Raw genomic sequence first — 20,632 nt, forward strand, 5'->3', positions numbered from 1 at the left:
CAAACTGTCCAGCTCTGTCTCAATAAACTTCAACATATGATTTATAAAGTGAACATAACAGAAGAAATCCATGATGCCTATAACGGGAATCGTATTACAGCACTTAAAACACTGGGAGAATTGCTTTAGCAGTTATTGTATACTTGTGCTGATCTTCAGATCTTACTAGGCAAGAAAGCATTGCCTGGAAAATTGTCTTCTCTTTGATATTACTTCCTCTCATTTAATTTTTATTGAACTAATTAAACTTAAAGGGAGATTTCCAATACATACAGCTTCTAGTGAAGTTCTAGCGAACATATTAATGCGTTCACACTGATTTGATAGTTAACTCTTTGTATGGGACATTTTACGCAGGCAAAAAAGTCTCTGCTAAACTGCTATACCTGCAAATCCATGATGAAACTACTACACTCTTAACCAAAAAACAAATAACAACAACGAAAAAGAGAACCGTTGTTTCAGAAAAAGAAAAGTCATTGCAATGACATACCCAGCACAGCCGATAAGCTTGATTATTTGAGATGATAAATTGCAAGTAAAACTTGCTTGGAACAGTTGATGAGAAGTGCCTCATAAAGCAGGCCAAGGCTTTTTACAGAGTGTTGCAGCTCCAAATGATGGCACAGTATCTTTTAAGACAGATATGATATTTCTAGCATGTTGCATAATTATTTGCTATGTAAATAAATATGAAATGTGAGGTCCTCTGTACCTAAAGTCTATTTATCTTGCTGGCACTATTTTTTGAGACGATCAGTCTATAATTCCTTGTGCTTTTGTAAACATTCAGTGTATATTTACTCTTCGGGAAGCTCCCATTGCTTTAGGTGCTGAAAAATGACATAGAGAGTGATTTATAGCTCTGCGAGATGGAGGGGGAGTCCTGATTCCTGCAAAATCTGGGCTTGTTTCCTGATGAGTGGTACCGTGTCACTGCTTTTCTGCTTTCCTAAAGGCAATAGTGAAGTCTGCCTGAGGTGCCTTGGATAGCAGCTCTGTGCAATTGCTAACCCTCTCCTCAGGTTTGATCTGTTCAGTGCTCCGTTTCCCTCACTTTGTACTTAAGATCTAGGTTTTGCCCTGCTCTCTGTGAGCTGTGTCTCTGGATGAGAGGGTGGGCTGCAATCCCTTGGGTGATACTGGGAGCTAATGGGATTTTCCTGTTAGTGTTGTGGAGAAGAGTAGGAATATCACAATGTGAGTTCGCGGAAAACAGAGGTTTCTTTGCAGCTGTTATGAAGAGACAGATTAAATTTCCTGTTTTAAAGAATAAGGGAAGGGTTTTTGCATTTGAAGTTAAAAACTGAAGTTAGGATAACTTCTGTTAGCCCACTTGAAATATTTCCCTATGTAATTGAGTTAATGTATTTCCACAGACAGTAATATTTTCTTAGGATGTCAGGTGGAGGAGGTGCAGAAGAATGTTACATTGCAACTTAAAGATTGTAGTTATGTGTTTCCAAAGATGCTGTTTGTACTTCCTGACTGAATAGTAATTGACCACAGTAAATATCTGATTTAATGGCGGTTTTGCTTGCATTTATACAACTTGCTTATAATTAAGTGATGTCTTTCTGTCAAATACAAATGCATGTGGGCTTTTTTTGTTGTTTCTATCCTAGACTTGCCCTCAGCGAACTTAAGCAATTACAACATCACCGTGGTGGAAGGAAAGAGTGTTACATTGTACTGTGATACCACTGGCGGGCCACCCCCTAATGTGTCCTGGGTGCTCACTAATCTTGTTTCAAACCATGAGGTAAGTTTCATATTCAAAGACGTGACAATTCAGGTACAGAAGATACCTGCTGAAGGATGGAATGAAGCTTTCATGTCCAGCTTTAGTTAACGTTTTATTAAAAAGATGAAATAGAAAATTAATGGCAGGATTACAATTGTTTTCCAGTTACTTTCAAATCAGGGTGACTGCCACAGTGCCTTTGGAGAATGGCAGACATTCATGCACTTGGGTTTTTGGATGTTCACTTGTAGATGAGTACTGTGATTTTTTGGAAGTAATGTGGTGAATGAGGATACTGAAACGTAAGGGCTTTCTTATTATCACTGATACCTGCATATGGAGAATAAATCTAATCTACCCTAATAAAGAAAAAAGCTTTCTATCTCTAATTATATTACATTTTAATGCCAAAAGCATGGTGTGTTGGAATTTGGTTGTAAATATTATTTTGTGGCTTGTTTAATTTTCCTTCAACAAACAAAGCAACAAGAGGAAGCCTTGGAAACTGAAGTGAAGGTTTTACTAAAAAGAATGGCAGGGTTTTTTTATAGTGAAATATGAAGATGTTTCCTCAGTAAAATCATCTAGGCAGGGGGAATTTTGTTTCCTGAGATCTTTGTATTCTGTGTCTGTACCTTAGACTGTGTGCACATGGGAGATAGAAAGATTAAGTAATTTCTGATGGAATTGTTGATAAACAGAAGCAGATCTTCAACATGTGGCTGCTGACCTCTTAAATTACCATTATTTACACAGTGGGCAAGACCCTCTGTTATTTACAATTTTATGGCATTGGCTTTCCTACATTCATGATGGTGCAGACTGCCTAAAGCTTCCTGGTCTGTACAAAGTGCGGGGTGTGTACTTCCAAAACTGTTCCTGCAGTGTGTAAGAGACAGAACCTCTGAGGTCTCATAATCTTTGTACTTTCTTCCCTGAGGTCATGATATTAGGGCTGTATAGAAATTGACTAGCCTATCTTCCAGCTCTCATCAGTAAGAGCTCTGCAGAGCTCTAGTTTTATTTTTAAAATTTTCTCTAATCTGTAAAACTACCCAAAGACATCAGTCGTCATCAAGAACAAGAAATTAAAACAGTTTGGGGAACCTATGCCAAGTTGTGCTTTTTCTTTTTTTGAGTTATAAGCCAAAACAAATGTGGGATGCTGTTCAAAAAGTGAGATCACTTCATTTTTTAACCCTCCTATCTTTAAAATGCCATGGTCAGTTTGCTTCAAGCTTTCCAGAAATATTCTGTCCTGGCATAACTTCATCTTGAGATTTCAGAAGGGCTCATAATATAGGCTAACTACAACCTTAGCCATGGAGCACGGTAGTCTTTTCAGTAGCAGAAGAATGAGTGCCTTTTAAACCTCATTTGCCATTCACAACTATCCTTCCCTTTTCTGTGAGTGTTGTTTTTGGTTTCCTTTCTCCCACTTCCATATCTCAGTTTCTGCCTCCCTTTTCTTCACCTCCTATGCTGCTTTTGCCTGTTTTCTCTCTCTTTCCTGTTTTACAAAGAGAGACGTTAAACTGAACTAAACTCTAGTCCTGCAAAGCTAACTGTATGCTCTCAGTGTCTGTGCTGATGTGTAATCCAATTGATGTTAGTTAGATTTTTCTTGCTCTAGATTTCAGCCCTGAGCCTGTGATTGAGCCCTGCTGCTTTCAGTCCAGCTTTGAGCAATGCTGACCTCTGAGAGCTGCACATAGAGAGATGTGTAATGGGTGTTTGCTTTTCTGCTCACCTCGCCTAGTGTCACACTCAAATCAAAGGGACATTTAACTTAAGTGGAGTTAAGGTGTCACCTCGAGGTTCAAAATTCTGGTCCCACAGGACTGTATGCAGGACTGTTCCCACATGTCTTCATTGACCACCGCTGAAAGTCACTATGGTTTTATGGATGCAGTGTGTTACTTGTTTGTGTTCTGTGCAGCACTGAAGTGTGTATGTGTACACTAAGAAAAGTACCTCAAAAGTAGTTTTTAAAAATGATCCTAATTATTGTTTATTTTCTCAATGTGTTTCAGTTCTTTTCTTTTTTAAGAAAACAGTCTTGCACTTTTTGAAGAAGTCCAATATGGAAAGAGTAATTATTTGGAGATCATAATGAATGATTTAAGAAAACCAGAGTCTTTAACAACTAGCTTTGCTAGGGTTTTTTTTTTTCTTTTTTTCTTTTGGTAATTCAGCCCTATTTGCTTTATTCAGTGTTGCATAGCTGCGTATTCAATATGGCATTTAAGACTGTAAATGGGCACTGAGCTTTCTAAAAATCCTAAGAATCAATAGTTCTAAGAATCATAATTCTTACCTTAATTAGCCTGTGCTTAAACACATAAAACAGTACTTGGGCAGTAGCTTAGGTAGTAGAAGGTATGTAATTTCTCATGGAAGATTTCTTGAGAAGAACAAGCTTTCAAGAAAAATTTGGCTAAGGAGGATGGAGGAGACACGTTGTCAAGGTACAGTAGAGCTCAGAAGGCAGCTGTGGAAGAGATGTCAAGTGTAAGCGTGAAGGAAAGAGACAAAAGGAAGAGTAAAGCAAGGATTGAACAGAATATGGGAAGGAAGGAAAGGAAGGAAGGAAGGAAGGAAGGAGTTCAAGGGGAGCAGAAATAGACTGTAGAAATCAGTCATGAAGTTGAAGAGAGGGATGAGCACGGGTAAGAGTATAGAAAGAAATATTTTTGTAGAGGGGAAGAAGTGTTTAGAAAAACAGGGAGAAACTGAAAGTGACAGGACAGAAAAATGGTTGAGTGCAGTGTTTGTAGCAGGACTTTTGGAGCTTTGAATCCACTGCCACTGACAGTTACAACTGGTTCCGTAGGTGTCTTGTGTCTGTTTGGATAAGACACTAAATAAGACTTTGATTACTTGTAGACTGATTCAGCTAAAAGGAAGGGAAAATGAAAAATGCCATTTGGCTGTGGCCAATGACTCCCTCCCTCTCCCTTGTTTTTTACACTGCGGTTGACACATACATGTTTTTCTGATGGCTTGTAGAGTGACACAAGTAAGAACCCTGCCTCGCTCACCATAAAGAACGTTTCATCCATGGACAGTGGACTGTGGATTTCCTGCGTAGCAGAGAACATTGTGGGAGAGGACCAAGCCTCTGCCGAGCTCACGGTATTATGTACGTATGCAGGCCTTCATACAGTTCCCAAGGCCAAACTGCGTTGGCAGCAACTGTTTTGAGTATAAATATTTTTTGGGCACACAGGTTGTCAAAACAAAACCCATTAAGGCATGTGAACTATCTACTGCAATTAATGCTGGGAGTAGCCCAACCAGCAGTTGTATTTATCTTTTTCAGCCCTGCATACTGCAAATTATCTTCCAGTTAGAACGGTCTGTAAGTAAAGGTCTGAAACCCAAAATACTCAAAGGCAGTGTCAGTGTGGGAAGGTTTGTAATGGTGTGCATGTACGTACACACTGTCTTAGGAATTAAGACGTGTGAATGCATCAAAAGGCTCGTAGAATTAATTATAAGAGACTACAAATGTTTAAGTTCTTGTTATGTAAAGCAACAACTGCTTTGTTCAAAAAATAACACACTTGCAACATTTGTACTGCCAGATGTAAATTTATTTGTCATAACTTTGAATAATGTACTTATTTGTCAGGGCCAAGGAAGGGGGAAGGGACATGTAGTGTAGAGGCACTGGCTTCTTAGATCTAAGCTCCAGCCTGAATTCATTTTGTGTGAACTAGACAGCATGTTTTCACAAGTTGCAACCCTCTGTTTAATTGAAGATGGGAATGGAACGCTTTGTAGATGGCAAACTTTGTTCAGCATGTGCTCATGACAGAGTAAACTAGAAAAATCACTGTAGATGTAGGTTTGTAGGTTGAAATTGGATATGTAATAGCAATGGGAAGGGACATAAACTAGAAATGTTTGAACAGTGTAAATGAGATTCTGAGTTTGGCACTGTTATGAGTGATAAAAGAGAGTATAACTAGATAAAATTGGATGCAGTTAAGAATAAATATCAAGGAAAATTTCCCAATAGTGAAATAATGGGCAAGGTGTTGGAGTAATCTCCTGAGGGAAACAGAACAAGTCTGTAAACTTCAGGCGTTTAGCAGGTTTGAACAAAGAATCAGAAAATGTATGGTAGAAAAGCATCTTTCCCTGACAGAAGAATCCAGGGAATTAAGTCATCTGTTCTGGCTTTGATTCTGTGAAGAAAATAATCTGAAAGTTTGGATTCCTAGCTTAATATATTTCCAGTACTACTTGCTTTTGGCCAACTTTTAAATATTTTCAGTACTGTTGTGTTCTTTCAGCACTCCTCTGCACCATTTTTTCAGCAGAGTAAAGCTAAAATGTCTCTCTCCCCCTTCTGAGTGATCTAGTAACTGAACTTATAGGGTTTAAGTGATTTAACAGGCGTTAAGTCTTTGTCTGAAACTAGTTTGTTTTGTTTCTTTCTAAAGAACGGCTTCATTTCAGTTGTGAGCATAGTACCCTAGGCAGAACAGGTGGGTTCCTGTGTGAGTACCCTCCAAATAGGTATCATTCTTATCAATAACATTCTTTTATACTGATGAAAGAAAAATACTTCCCTGGTAACTTTGGGGGGAGGGAGGGAAGGAAGGGAGGAAAGACATGTTGAGAATATTCTGATGTTCTTCGCTCTTTTTTCCCCGATATAGTTGCACCAAATATCACATTTATTGAATCTCCAACCCCGGACCACCACTGGTGTATTCCATTCACTGTGAAAGGGAACCCTAAGCCCACATTGCAGTGGTTCTATGAAGGCGCTATACTGAATGAGTCCGAATACATCTGTACTAAAATACATGTTATCAATCAAAGTGAATACCATGGCTGCCTTCAGCTGGACAATCCTACCCACCTGAATAATGGTGCTTATACCTTACTGGCAAAGAACGAGTATGGAGAGGATGAAAAAAGGGTTGATGCTCATTTTATGTCAGTGCCTGGAGATGGTGAGTATATTTTTTTTTATGTTAGCAATTGCAAATGGATGCGACTGTGGAGACAGTGGTCCTGGCCAGTTTAACTGTTTTGTAGGTTTGGAGGAAGCTTTTTATATGCTCCCTGCACCCTTCCCCCTCCCCCCCTGCCCCCAATGAATGTCTTCAAGATTAGTTGTAAAATAATGTTTTTCTTGAGCATTTTCTTGTTTATTGCTTCTCAAGGGAGGCCATGCTAGTACTCTGTAAATCTTCCCTTTGAGTAACTATCCTTAGTGCCAGATAAGGCTAGTAAAAGGTTCCTGTGTCTGAAGTGTTTCCTCAAGCCTCAGTTCTGATCCTGGAAAGCACTGGGTGCCAGTTCAGCCACTCTGTAAGTTTTCTGCATTGCATATGAATGCGACTAGACAGTGTATCCAAGGACATGGGGGATGCCTATGTAGCATCTAGTGCCTTGCTGGAAAATCAATAGTGCAGTCCAGAGAGTTGATGATAATATGTTGTTTAGGACACCAGAGGGAGCTGGAGAGAAAACAAGTAACCCAGAGGCAGGATGGACAAGGTCTCAGGTCCTCACAGGCATTTCGATGTCCAATTCCCATTTGTTTCCATGGAGGTTGGGCACCTACATGCCTAGGAATATCCATGCTCAAGATGGTTGCTGTTAAGTATTTGCATCTTCAGTTGCTCTAAAGGCTCTGCCTCAGCCCTCCTAAATGCTGTGTGAGCAGGCTCAACGTGGACTAACTTGTTGAGCTGCAGGGACTACTGTAAGTGCTTGATGTTCAGTGTGGTTTGATGTTTTCCCACATCTTCAAAACCATATGTGAAGTGACTGAAGGCATACATGTAAGCAATTGCTGTATGTGGAAAAAAACTCTGAGTGGACCTTGCACAGCTGGAGTGGAAATAAAGGCATGTTTTTGCACAAATAATTGCACAGTCATATCTGAAAATATGAGCATATGTGTACCTTTGGCTTTTTAGCCATGGGATATAAATAGCCGCCTTTTTTTGAAACAGCAATGTGCAGTGCTAATGTTATCTGGCAGAAAAAAAAAAAAGTGAATATTTAAATTCTCTCTCCTGCATTGCAGGCTACAGACAGCAAAAATATGGTCTGTATTTAGTGTTTTTCCCTCTCAGCTCAGTCTGCTGTAGGGAGAGAAATGGCAGGTCTTTTGCTTTCCCGTCCTTAGAAGGCGAAGGTGAAGAGCTGATACAACCAGGCTTTATTTACTCCTGCTGTCCATAGTGATCCTCTCCTCTTTTTTTCTCTGGAGTTCTTCCTTAAATAGACTCATTACAGAAACATGCCATGGTTTCAACTACTGGCATCCTCTAATACTGCATTATAACAGTTCCGTAAAACAGTTCACCTCATTGATACTCTGTGTACAATGGAAGTTCTTTTACACCCTGGTTATTTAATATTAACCTGGCTTCATTTTCTTAACAGAATAACAGTTTCTCTAATACATTTAGGTGAATTTATAATTTTTTGCCTTTGGTCCAAATCCCTTTTACTTTTCTGGTTTTCCCTTATGCTTCTCCCCTGTACATTGAAAATTTCCGAGCTGTGGCCATTTAAATCAGTAAATAGAACTGTAGGTATCCTCCAAATTAGAAAGACAGCACAATTTATTTGTTCCATCCTCTTTATACTCATAAGGAATGTAAGTCTCCCAACATAATCTATGCTGTGTTCTTTAAGCATTTCCCAAGCTCTGTGGTGGATTAAGCTTCACAAAAAGGGTATAGAGGAAGCTGGACTATGTGTAGACAGGATGTAACTGCATTAGAAATCAGCTTATGCATCGTGGATGGCACCAAACCAGTCTTAAAAATTAACAACCGGGGAAATTGCTTATCTACTTAGCCTCCTCAATATTGTTTTTATTTTTTTCCTATAAGAATCATGGCATTGAGCTTTTGAAAATGTCACAACATTGTTGTTTCCTCCAGTGAAGCTGACATAAAAGAAAATGTTAAAAAACTAGAATCCTCTGTGCATTGTATTACAATTTTTGTTTTGAACTATTACTATTTAAAGCACTGTCAGGCTTTTTCAAACCCTTAAAAGGCTTTTTCAGTGCTGTCGTTACTGTGTAGTTTCTTCTTTTGGCCCACATATTGTACAATGAAGCATAAAGATTAAGGCCCACGCCCTGGTATTATGTTCATTTCCATGTCTTCATGACTGAATTAAATACCAACCCTGATGTTTCACGGGGTGGGGTGTACTCACTGAGCTTTAAACTGATTGTCTGGTTATTGCATCACTTACGGGCAAATGCTCTGAAGGTAAAAACAAAAGAAAATAAAAAAAACCCCCTCACCTATAATCCATATGTCTGTCTAAATTAAATACAACTAAGTCTGAAGCATGTTCTATCATCAACAGTGTAATACTCCATTTTCAAAGTTGCATCAAATGTGATGAAGACATGATTTGTGCTAAGATGCTTTCAACTTCCAGCACACTACTCGTAGGATATTTTTCACTGGTCTGAGGATGCAGGCATAAAGGAGAGGAAAGCATGTACCACAGTGGGATTTCTACTGAGTTAATGATAACACAGTTAATGTTGTAGATTAAGACTTTGTTTTAAATACAAAGACCCAGAAGAATAAATTTCATATTCTATTAGCTGGATTTTTAACTGGCTTTAATCTGCTAAAGTTCTTGGATTCCTGTGAAGCTGTTCTTGCTGAGGATGACTTGATTATTTGAGACTACACTGCAGCAAACAGTAAGCAAGACACATTCATGTTTTATTCTGGAGGCTGTTCCCATAGTTGATCCAAATCAGCTAATGAATGTGGGAGAGATTTTTACCAATAGTAAGTATTTTTAATTAAGCTTATTCATCTACTAGCTCTCTGCTCTAAAATTCAGCTGAAGGAATCCAAGTCACATAGTGTCTTATCAAAGTAAAAGAATATGTTAAATATGCCTTAGAAATAGCATCTTGCTTGTGCAGCATAACAACATGGGCTGTTTTGCAGAAGTATGTTTTTGGATTGAGTCTTTTGCTGCTGCTTTGTTTTGAAAATGTCAACTTTAGAAAGAAAAAAGCAAGCAAACCAAGTGTGGTCAATGTAGTTTATAAAGATGAGTGAATAGGATAAGCCTCTTAATAATTTATTTACACAACAACCTGTTCTAACAGGGACCAAACCAACAATGCTGTTCTGTGTTTGCCTTAAAAATAATTGTGTCTAAACATGCAAAATTACTGTGGTGAAGTTTAATGTTAAAATAGCTTCATCTGATGTTTTGATGATTGAGTAGATATGTTTTTATGTATGGAATACTAAATAGAAATTTGAGTTTTATCCAGCATCTTGATTTTTGCAACTTTATTTGAAGTGAAGAATTTAGTTATATAAAAGATACTTGAATGGAGTTGATGACTTCCTAGTTTATATCCCTGGCAGGAGTTAGGGGGTTAAACTAATCTGATTACTTTACCCCAATTCCAGTAAACAGTAACAAAAATGTTGCCAGTAACTCAGGAATAAAGGCCTGGGAATTTTTTTTTTTCCTTCAAATTAAAATAGGTAAATTAGAAATACTGTCTTTCAGCAGATGGATGTTTTATACTGGAAAAAATGAATCCCTGAGCTTTTATGGACAGAAAACCATGGTCAGAAGTTGCTTGAGGACAGATAGTACAAGCTTTCTTCACTTGTTATTTATTTCTGCAGATTGACATGACAGTTCTCCTGGGGTCTATTAACGTATATCTCTGGATACCAGAATATCTTCAAATGCATTTAAAAATAAACCTAATTATCTGCTGCCATTCTGCAAATAGGTTGAAACTTGGTTTAGTATTTTCAGCAGAGATTCTCACACTGTTGACATAAGCAGAAACAATCGTGTTCTGGTCATACTTCATAGTGGCTTTATGCCAGTGTAATGCCACTGCTATGGATTTACTGTATAGTACTATAAACAGAATTATGCTTTTTGAAGTTTGTTTCATCTTTAGAGATTTTAACTATCTGTTAATTTTATTACCAAACCAACAAAAAGAAAGAGTAAAAGTATGGAAGAGATGATTAGGAGCCTACTACATCAGCTATGCTATAAATACATTATAGACCAAAATGAACAAGTAAGTTGAAACACAACACAAGTATCTTTCAAAGTGTGAATAGTCTAATAGTACGCTAATTTCAGTGGGCGCTCTGTGCAATATGCTCATATATGTGCTCAGCCTTACATATGTGCAGTAATTAGAAAAAGCTGCAAACTGGAACTAGTAAAATTTTAAAAAGTGTAGACTAGACGAGTATCCAATTTGCTTGTGTAAAGGCTGGCTTCTGAGACATCTGACTCTTTTGGTAAGAGTTCTGTCTGTGTATCAGCTGTGCAGCTGGCTTCTTGGAAGCATCCTTTTACAGAGCGAATGAAATGGTGCTGCTTAGGTCATTGCTACCTCTAGCCCTTAGTTTGCCAGCTCACAGCTAAATCGGTTTGCTCTCACAGTGATTTAATAGCAACATTTTTTAACCTAGTAAAAAAGTCAGTGATTGTCAATACTCACTGAAGTCTGCTTCCACTTAAGGTCAGGGAGAATTTTACCATTGATTTTTCAAGAAGAATAGTTATTGTTGCACTTATTCCAGATATACATTACCAGCAGAAAGCAGAATTTTGCCCAGTTGGGAAATACGCCTGCCTTTACCAGAGCTAGTGCCCTGTGCATTAGCTGTTTCACATGAAGCAAAATAATAGCCTTGAAGCAAAATACTAACCTTTGGGATAGCTCTAAAATGGTTGTAAATGTAATCTGATAAACAGGTACTGCAATATAGTGATGTTGCTTTGCATTTCTAAAGGTACTGATCATTGCTATTGCAAATAACTTGTCAACTCTTAAAAAATTCCTAAAGAAACTCTTAGTCTTCCAGCATTTGCAATCTATTTACAAAAGCTTTTTCTCTTTTTTTTTTTTTTTTTCTTCTCTTTTTCATGTGCAGGTAGTGGCCCAATTGTGGATCCAGACGTTTATGGTATATATTTGATTTCCTTTTCCTTTTCTTTTAATGATAGAAATGAAGGAACTGAAACCATTAAAAGATTGAATGTCAGGCTCAGTTAGATTGAAATGGCACATATTATAACACAATTCTAAAAGGTACTTTGTATTTTTGGTTCTTCTCCTGCCTTATATTATTTAAGATACATGAGGGTAATATGACATTTTACTTACTCTGCTGCTTTTGCTTCACAGTAGGAGAAGCATAAATCCACTGCTACAAATTGTTGCACTTGATCCTGTAGGGTGATAGCTGTCTGATGTAGCTCACAGGCGTGAGATTTTGTGAACCTTTTGGAGGCATTTCTTGGAGGAACGAGAGTTTGTGATTTCTCCTTATATAACTTTATTTATTTTTTTCAGGGATGATTCCATACTTGTTTTGCCTCCAAAAATGTACCCCTAAATCCCACTTAAAAATGAGGTTGGCACAAGTAAGTTTTCCTGTAGGCAATTTATTTTGCTCTGTCCGCTCATTTCTACCTTCCCTTAATCTCTCTTGCATAAGCAGACCATCAACTCAGTGATACCTGAGTGTGTGCCAGAAGATTTGATGACACAGTGTTCACATTAGTTTTTTAGTTAGGCAAAATATTTTGGTCTGTTCCTAGTGAAAGCCGGAGTGCACTAGAATAGAAGCTGCAGAATGAAAAGCAACTGGCTAGTTTTACATAATACTTCTGGTATACTTATGGTGAGTGGGAAAGTCCATCCTAACCAACATACCGAAACACCCTTTATCTTCCAGACAAAGCTGGATCGTGTTTGCAGTACTTTTTATTTGGATGAAATGGCCCATGACTCAAGTTTCCTTAAGCTGATTTAAATGTTATTGCTTTGATTCCATTCCATGTCATTAAACTTTAGCAAATGTGCAATTGAAGCATCAATTTGGCTTTAAGTGCTAAAGGATAGCTTCCCCTCCCTCTCTTCCAAATGCTTGGTTTTTTGGGGTTTTTTTTGGGGGGGTAGGGGGTGGGAAGGAGGTGATGGTTTGCACAATTTCTTGCATGTGTTGTATTATATAAGCTGCATGCATGAAGATTTTGATTCTGAGCTGTTGATCAAGGTCCTGATGCCCGTGTATGGCTTTAACCATATCAGTACTGTGCTTCAATTGACGTGGGTAGGTTTCTGCTGAGATGTGTGCTTCAAGTTGTGCTAGTGGATCACAGCCTGCAAGACCTAGTCCTGATGAAAGCAGCCTTCCTTTTTTACTCCTGGCTTTTCTTTCTGCTGTTTGAAATGGCTGTCTTTGATCTTTGTTTCAGTGACTCAGTGCTTGTTTTGAGAAACTCTTTGTAGTCCAGAGTGTTTTCCTAATTATTCCAAATTTACAAGTCCACTTAGTGAGGTGAATAAATGAGGCTGGGTGGAAAGTCTAGGAACTGCCACACTTTTTCGGAGAACCACTGCCTACATGGCTGATGAGAGGACCCCTGGGATGAGCTTCCCCCAGAGACTGAGTGGATTTCATGATATTTTTTCAGACCGCTTTCCCTCTGTGCTAACCTGTTTACCCACAACTCAGGTTGTGTTGGAAGGAAGATTTAAAGCACACCCCGCTACCCCCAGGCTTCCCTTTAAAATGCATTTTTCAGAGGCCAGTGCTAATCATGTGCGAATGTGCCCAGTGTAAAAGGTAAAGGCAGCGGCAGAGGATTTGATCCTGCTGGGCACTGGGACTAGCTATTTATCTGTCAGTCTGTTGGCCTCAGGTAAAGTTAATGGGAGCTGCAAGGTGCTTCCTGGGAAGTGTCGGGGTGCTGCAGGGCTGGGGGCTCCCCATGGAGGTCCATCAGGGCAGGGCCTGGCAGCCGGGGCCGTCCCACTGCCCCAGCCAGGAGCGGGGTAACCTGGAGGTCCATGGGCAGCCACAGCCCCAGGCATTGGCCCGCAGGTGGGCCCAGCTCAGCAGGACCCATTTTTGGCCAGCACCAGGCTGTGAGGGAGGAGATAGAGACAGAGGCGACGGAGGGCAGCGGACCCCAGCATTGAGTACCCCTCTGTGCAGAGCAAAGCCCTTCAGGACTGGATTCCCTCTCTCCCTTGGGAATTGACCTTCTGTGCCCTGTGCTCCACGTGAGGTGATTTCCAAATGTTTTCCGTGAAACACTTAACGGGAAACAGAACTGATGAGGTCACAGCAGGCTGCGTGATGTCGTGTTTGCCAAGGGGAGTCCTGGTGTGCCCCAGCTGCACAGGGCACACTGCAGGCGCAGAGCAGTCGCTAGTACCTCCATCTCACCTCTGTGGCACCTCTCTGAAAAGGCAGAGAGGAGTGGCTGTCCTGGCCCTGTCTGGGAAGTAACTGAGAGAATTAAAGGGACTCACCCGGGGCTGAGCAGGAAACCAAATGCAAATACAGCTTCTTTGGCTCTGAGTTCATGTCTTTGTGCCACGCTGCTTCTAACATGGTGGTGAGTGCCAACATAGAATCATAGAATCATGGAATGGTTTGGGTTGGAAGGGACCTCAAAGACCATCTAGTTCCAACCCCCCTGCCATGGGCAGGGACACCCTCCACTAGACCAGGTTGCCCAAAGCCTCCTCCAACCTGGTCTTCAACACTTCCAGGGATGGAGCATCCACAACCTCCACAACATGCCCCACATCACCCAAGCCCCCAGGGGACGGTGCAGTGACACCCCCCTCTTCCCCCACCCCCCGCCCCGTGCTGGTGTGACTGTGCTGTTGTGTGTATCCCAGCCGCCATGCACCTTGTTTGTAAAATGGCTGCAAAATGCTGCCCAGCCCCAGTTGCGATTCACCGCAGTTGGCGTAGTCACAGGTGGCTGCGTGAGCTACGCAACATTGGAGAACCTGGCCCTGAAGCGATAGAAGTCCCACATAGCATGAGTCAAGAGGTGTGACCCTGTCTGTATCAGAGTGCTCGGTGTCTATGTCAGGATTTCATGGTGAAGTGAACAGGAATTTAACTCAGAATTGCCTGGTTTTGGCTGGGTAGCTGTTGCACATGTTTTCCTTGCCTGGGTCACCCGTTTCAAGAGGCTTTGAAGATCTGGCACCAGTTCAAATGCAAGCGCTTCACAGTTATACAGCTGGGAATGGCAACGTAACACCAGTGTACCGATGTGGCCTACTTTAGCTCTTGCCCATTTTAATATAAAAGTGCATTCAGAGGATTCACAGACCAGACCTGAATCACTCTGCATAGTTCTGTGATTTCCTGTAGCTTAGTACAGATGTGAGCACAAACAGAACTGCAAATAGCATCAGCTTTTGCCCACCGCTATATACAGGTAAAATTAAAAGCAAAAAAATTTCCCTCTTGGAAGTTTGTGTTACAGAGCCAGAGCAGTGAAGGCTCTAAATGTTTGTTTTATATATTGGTCTAATAAAGCTACTGTAAATAAATACAGGGTTGGTCAAATCTATCTTTGTGATGATTTTCCCGTTAATTGCAAAGGAAGCCCAATCTTGTAAGCTGAGATACTTGTTATAAAGCAGGTTCTGCCTGCAAATGAATGAAGCAGAAGTCACCCCTTTGCATGTGGCAAAGCATGTAGTCATGGTCGCGGATGGTCTACACAGCACCTTGTCCAAGTGTCCAGGTGAGCCAAGCAGGCAGGGTTTGTGCTGCCCAGAGTAGGGAGTGCTGTTTGTTTGCCTCTTGCTACTGTTCTAACCTTGCTGTATAGGAAGCTATAAGCATAGAGATGCAGTGCTGAGTCGGACAATTCAAATGGTAAAAGACATGGGAAATTAAATTTTGTTTCTCATGATAGCTCTGTATACTTAATAAATGTTTTGGTTTGAAAGATGCATGCATGGTGTAGAGCCAAAATAGACTACGTGAGCTGATTAGACAACTTACTGTACTGACTGTAGCACTGGTGCCAGGGATAGCTGCGTAGCTTCATATACCAAAAAAATCTGCACCCTGCTGAGTGCTTTGCAGAAAGCAAATGTGTTCATGCATGCATGAAGATCAAAAGCCCAGTGCAGCTTGTTGCTGGCATTGCTTGCTGAGTTCTCCAAAATGGCCCTGGAAGCTAAAGAAGATAAACTCTACTGAGGCGCAGGCACTCCCTGCCCTTGTTCGGCATCAGCTTTGCAGTTGCAAGGGTTCCTGCCCCTGTAGTTAGTAAGAGCTATGCCTCTGTGCTCTGCTTTTTCAGCTACACAGTTAAAATTTCATCTGAAAGCTTATGGCACTGATTTTAATAAAAATGTATAAAGAAATATGCAGTTAATTGCAAATTTAAATTACAATGCTGGAGGTGCATTTTGTAATAGATGCAGTTATTACCCTTGTTTGTTTCTTTCATCTGCACACATTAGAGACATAAAATTGAAATGTTAGGTATATTTCCAGATGTAATCATAAAATAAGCATTTATTTTATTTTAATGCACATTTCTCTAAGGTCATATGTATATTATTTAATTCTTTTTATCCCATTTGAATAATTTGACAGGAAATCATGGACTGTAAATACCTTTGTTTAATTTTAAAATAATTGTAAATAATTAAGCCATGTTCATTCTTTTTGATGGTTCTGGATTCACCCTGCAGACCTATCAGTGGGATTATTTTGATAAATCAAATTTCATCATACCATCTCAGGCACTTAATTTTTTAAAAATTTACCTGTATGACAGTTTATGATGCTAGACTGTAACCTCTGTGCACACAACAGTATTTGTTATTGTTTTTTAAATGAAGAAAAACAGCTGTTTCACATTTGATAGTAATAAACTATGTAGCTAAAAAACCCATCTGCCAAGTTCGTCTCAGCTAAACAAAAGTCCCCAAGCTGATTTCTAACTGTCCTATATTTGGCTGAATACAAGGCTGGAGAAGTTCAGTACAGAGGGCAGTCTTCCATTTTTAATGGGAAGTCAGAAGCACATAAAAATAGCTTTATGGATGGAGTTCTTAACTCTAGTTTTTCCAGTAGAGATACACATTATAGTGTAGATTGCTTCTCTTTTCAAGTGTGTCAGTCACAACACATCTGTTCGATTATCTACCACAGAGATCCCCCCCCAAAATGTTCCAACTACACTAGCAATTATGTATTGTGTCCAAAGAGCTCAGAGTCCTGAGAGTTGTTAGTGGCCTTACTGCCTTAGAAAGCAGAAATAGTAAAGACAACGCTTTCGCCACTAAGGTTACAAAATTATAAAAGCAATCTTTTTCTCCTTTCCTAAGAGTATGAAACCACACCTAATGATCTTGGAGACACCACAAATAACAGTAATCAAATCACTTCTACGGATGTTTCCAACAAGGAGAATGAAGATAGCATCACTGTAAGTATATACATTGTTTCCTGATCTGTAATCTTGGTGGAATTTCTGCCTATAGAACTCACAGAACTGTGGAGATCGTAATAGGACCCTGAGCTACCAGAACACCAGAGCTATTACTGTGTTGTGAATTTGCAGTAGATTTTAGTATAAGTAGATGAATTGGTACACCTTTTCCTTTGCTGCCTTGCCTCTCATGCTCTCCTGAACTGAATTGTTGGAAACAGGTAGCGGTGGTTGATATTGCAGCCTCCCTGCATCAGTGACTCCATAAAGCAGCTGACAGTGGAGAGTGTGTGCGTTCATGAAGCAGAGAGCAGACTGTGAGTTGGGACACTGTGCTGAAAAATTGGGAGGATCCCAGTCTTGTCTCGTCTGGTAACAGAATCATTGAATGGCTGAGGTTGGAAGGGACCTCTGCAAATCCTCTGGTCCTCCTGCTTAAAGTGGGGCCAGCGTGGTTGCTCAGGGTTGTGTCCACTCCAGTTTTGGTATCTCCAGGGATGGAGACTGCACAGCCACTCTGGGCAATCTGCACCAGTGTAAAACCACCCTCACAGTAAAATTTTTTTCCTATGTGCTTTTCTTACGTGTTTTCTTGTAACGTGCCGCTCTGCTGAAAGGGAAAGGGGTGATGTGCACTCCCTCCCACCTGCCTTGAATGTATATGATATTGAAAAGTTGTTCTCAGAGGTGTCTGAATCTCTGTTCTCTGCAGGATGGAAGAAACCTCAACAAGTGGCTGTTTTCTGTACTCTTTGATCTGAGTGCAGATGTTTCTCAGTTGAAATGAATCTCCTTACCTAACTGGGTTTATCTGAAAGTATGCTGAGTGTCTTTGAAGGTAGTTCATGAGAACAAAACAAGCATACCTGTCTGTGTCCTCTTTTTAGGTGTATGTTGTGGTGGGAATTGCAGCACTGGTGTGCACTGGTTTAGTCATAATGCTCGTTATTCTGAAGTTTGGAAGACACTCTAAGTTTGGGATGAAAGGTAAGCGGGGTTGTTTTTTCTACATTCCAGAATTACTGTGGATTGTTATAAGCTGATACTATAGGCTTTTGCACTGAGAGCAGTCAAAATAACTAGACTTCAGGGACATCACATTTAGTGTTTCGATTATTCATCAGGTAAGTGAGGGCAGAGGCAGATGTCAACAAAGTGTAGAATTTTGGATCAGACTCTTCTACTTCTCTTTTTTTTCTCATGACAAAACACATTTCTCTCCTTTCTGCTGCAGAGCCCTCTGGGACACTTCCTGGAGTAAAATATTGCTTGAGTCAGTGTAGGTAGGAAGAAGATACAAAATGAAACGTATTCTGATATGAGTTTCATTACAACAGTTTGATGAGAATCTATGCTGTATGTAAGAGGTACTTCAGACCATACTACAATGTCATGTTAAGGTGATAGATTCAAGGTGAAACAATGGCAAGAGTGGAAGATGCATTTCCAGTGAATCCTGTCATGCTGGTCCTTTCTGACAGATGCATTTTCTTGAGCTTCTGTTTGTATCTTGGGAAGTAGCAGCTGGAGAGAGCAACAGGTGCTTGTGCCCCTGTGGAAGGGGGAAATCTCAGCCTTTCTATTTATTCATTTATTTTATTTGCAGTTAGATGGAGGTATGTTTAACACAGAGGTACTTGCAACAACTCCATTACCGTATAATTTAGTGATATCATCATTCTGTCTCTGGGTGTATGGGTGAAATTGTATTTTTTAAAAAAGAGAAAAAGAATCAAACACTTACTGTCTTGCTGTGAGAACTAGAAGGTGCTTGCTTTGCTGTGTGCTAAAGGAGATGAGCTGTTGTTTTTAAGATGTGTAGAGGAGGATGTGTGGAGGGAGGGGTAAGTAATCTTTTGGTAGGCTCCCATTAACTGCATGTCCTTCCTATCAGCAGTGCTGATGACATCGTACCACATGGATGTATATTTTGGTAACCCTTACTTGCTCTTGACAAGTGCTCTTTTCAAAGGTAGCTACTGTATAATTTGTGGTTCTATATTCTGTTTAAGAGGAAAGTTCCTGGAACAGATGAGATTTGAGCAGAGCAGAAATGTAGTTGGTGCAGATTAGCTTGCTGGGATGGTAACCTTTTCTCTCACCTCCTTCTAATATGACATTGTCTCTGCTCTTTGGGGTAGCTTTAAAAAAGGACAGTCATTGTGAAATATCCTAATAGCAACATGGAGCCAGCAGGATAGAGCTGCAGAGTTTTGGCCAAAGACTAGAAAAAACTTTCAGTGACTGAACAAGATTTTATTTGTGTATGAAGCTTTCTGAATTAGAGAGCTGAAGTAGGTGGAAGCTAAATGAGAGCAACGATGAGAAATGTCTGATGTTAGCTCTTCAAAACTGAATGATTGCTATTTTTTTTCAAAATTTGCATTAAATATTTCAACACAACATTAGTGGAGGAACTAGGAAGTAAACTCTACCCTGAGGGAGAATGTGCAAAGTTGCATTTTGTGCAGTACCATGTTAAGTTACCTTCCAGGAAGCTCCTGTGTGGATGTTTTTTAGTATCATCAGGTACAACTTTTCTCACAGAAGTAATGCTCTTGCCTGATCAGTAAGTTTGACCTCAGTAGTTTTTTATTGCAGAATTGTCGCTGTAGATGATATTTTAGTAAGGATATACTTTTGGGGAAATGACTACATGAAATTATGAAGAGGCAGCAACCTCTCATATATGATGTTTATTTTATTGTTTAAATTTGACCAGTGATGGTCAGGAATATCAGTAAAATGAGTTCACAGTTCTGGTACACTCCTTCAAAAACGAAGTACGGGCATGATATGTGTGGTAATGGTGAAATGTCACTCTCAGCTACAAATAACTCTTGAATGTTTCATTAGAAAGGAGTGACCTTCAGTTAACCCTGAAGTGAACCTCAAACTTTGCATTCACATCTGAGCTTCACAGTCTGGATCTATCCATAGTCCAAAGTTCCAGAAACACTCTCTTCATTTATCGTCATCAGTATCACTGAATTTATATAAAGCAATGTTTAAAGACTTGAGATTACAACACCAAATCGATATGTAATGCCCAGACAAATAAAAAAATATTACCTGCTTTGAAAAGCCTGCAGCATAAGTATATATTGAGAATTCATAAATGAAGATAAACAACCTGGGGTATTTGAGCATGAGGAAAATAAGGCAAAGGTGAGGAGAAATTTTTTGCAGTCAGTATTGATCAGTACAATACATTCAAAATGTGTATCTTGGAAATTTTGAATAAAAGGATCAAGCCAGCTACATATGAATTCCTTGAGTTGTCTGCCATTGAATTCAGCGACAGCACAATTAGTCCCAACTTAGTGTACAGACATCGTATTTATAGTTGGTGGTTTAATAAACAGTAGGTAAGTGGGAAGAAGTAAAATATCCAGATTGCCATTGAAAATATTTAGAAAACAAGATAAAAATAATCTTCTTTTCAAATCTTCCCCAAAATATTAATGAATATTTTGCATTCATAAGAAGGAACTTCCTGATTTACATCAGGCAGAAATGCACAAAAAGCTGTGTTTCATTTTTCTGTTATCTTGTGAGAATACAACACGGTCACGTCAGACACCTGTCATTAAACGT

The 20,632-nt window shown here is 39.7% G+C and overlaps 1 protein-coding gene across 2 annotated transcripts in view; it reads left to right on the plus strand.

The window, feature by feature from the left end:
- NTRK2 (neurotrophic receptor tyrosine kinase 2) overlaps nucleotides 1–20,632 on the plus strand; it is a 210,240-nt gene that overhangs the window by 42,141 nt on the left and 147,467 nt on the right. For both annotated transcript variants that reach the window (XM_054809979.1, XM_054809980.1), the window contains exons 6-11: nucleotides 1,626–1,762; nucleotides 4,754–4,886; nucleotides 6,415–6,714; nucleotides 11,695–11,727; nucleotides 16,932–17,032; nucleotides 17,923–18,022. In XM_054809979.1, the coding sequence (XP_054665954.1) occupies nucleotides 1,626–1,762; nucleotides 4,754–4,886; nucleotides 6,415–6,714; nucleotides 11,695–11,727; nucleotides 16,932–17,032; nucleotides 17,923–18,022 (804 nt within the window). The remainder of the gene's footprint in view (nucleotides 1–1,625; nucleotides 1,763–4,753; nucleotides 4,887–6,414; nucleotides 6,715–11,694; nucleotides 11,728–16,931; nucleotides 17,033–17,922; nucleotides 18,023–20,632) is intronic.

Source organism: Grus americana, chromosome Z (assembly GCF_028858705.1).
Source record: "Grus americana isolate bGruAme1 chromosome Z, bGruAme1.mat, whole genome shotgun sequence".
Lineage (NCBI taxonomy): Eukaryota > Metazoa > Chordata > Aves > Gruiformes > Gruidae > Grus > Grus americana.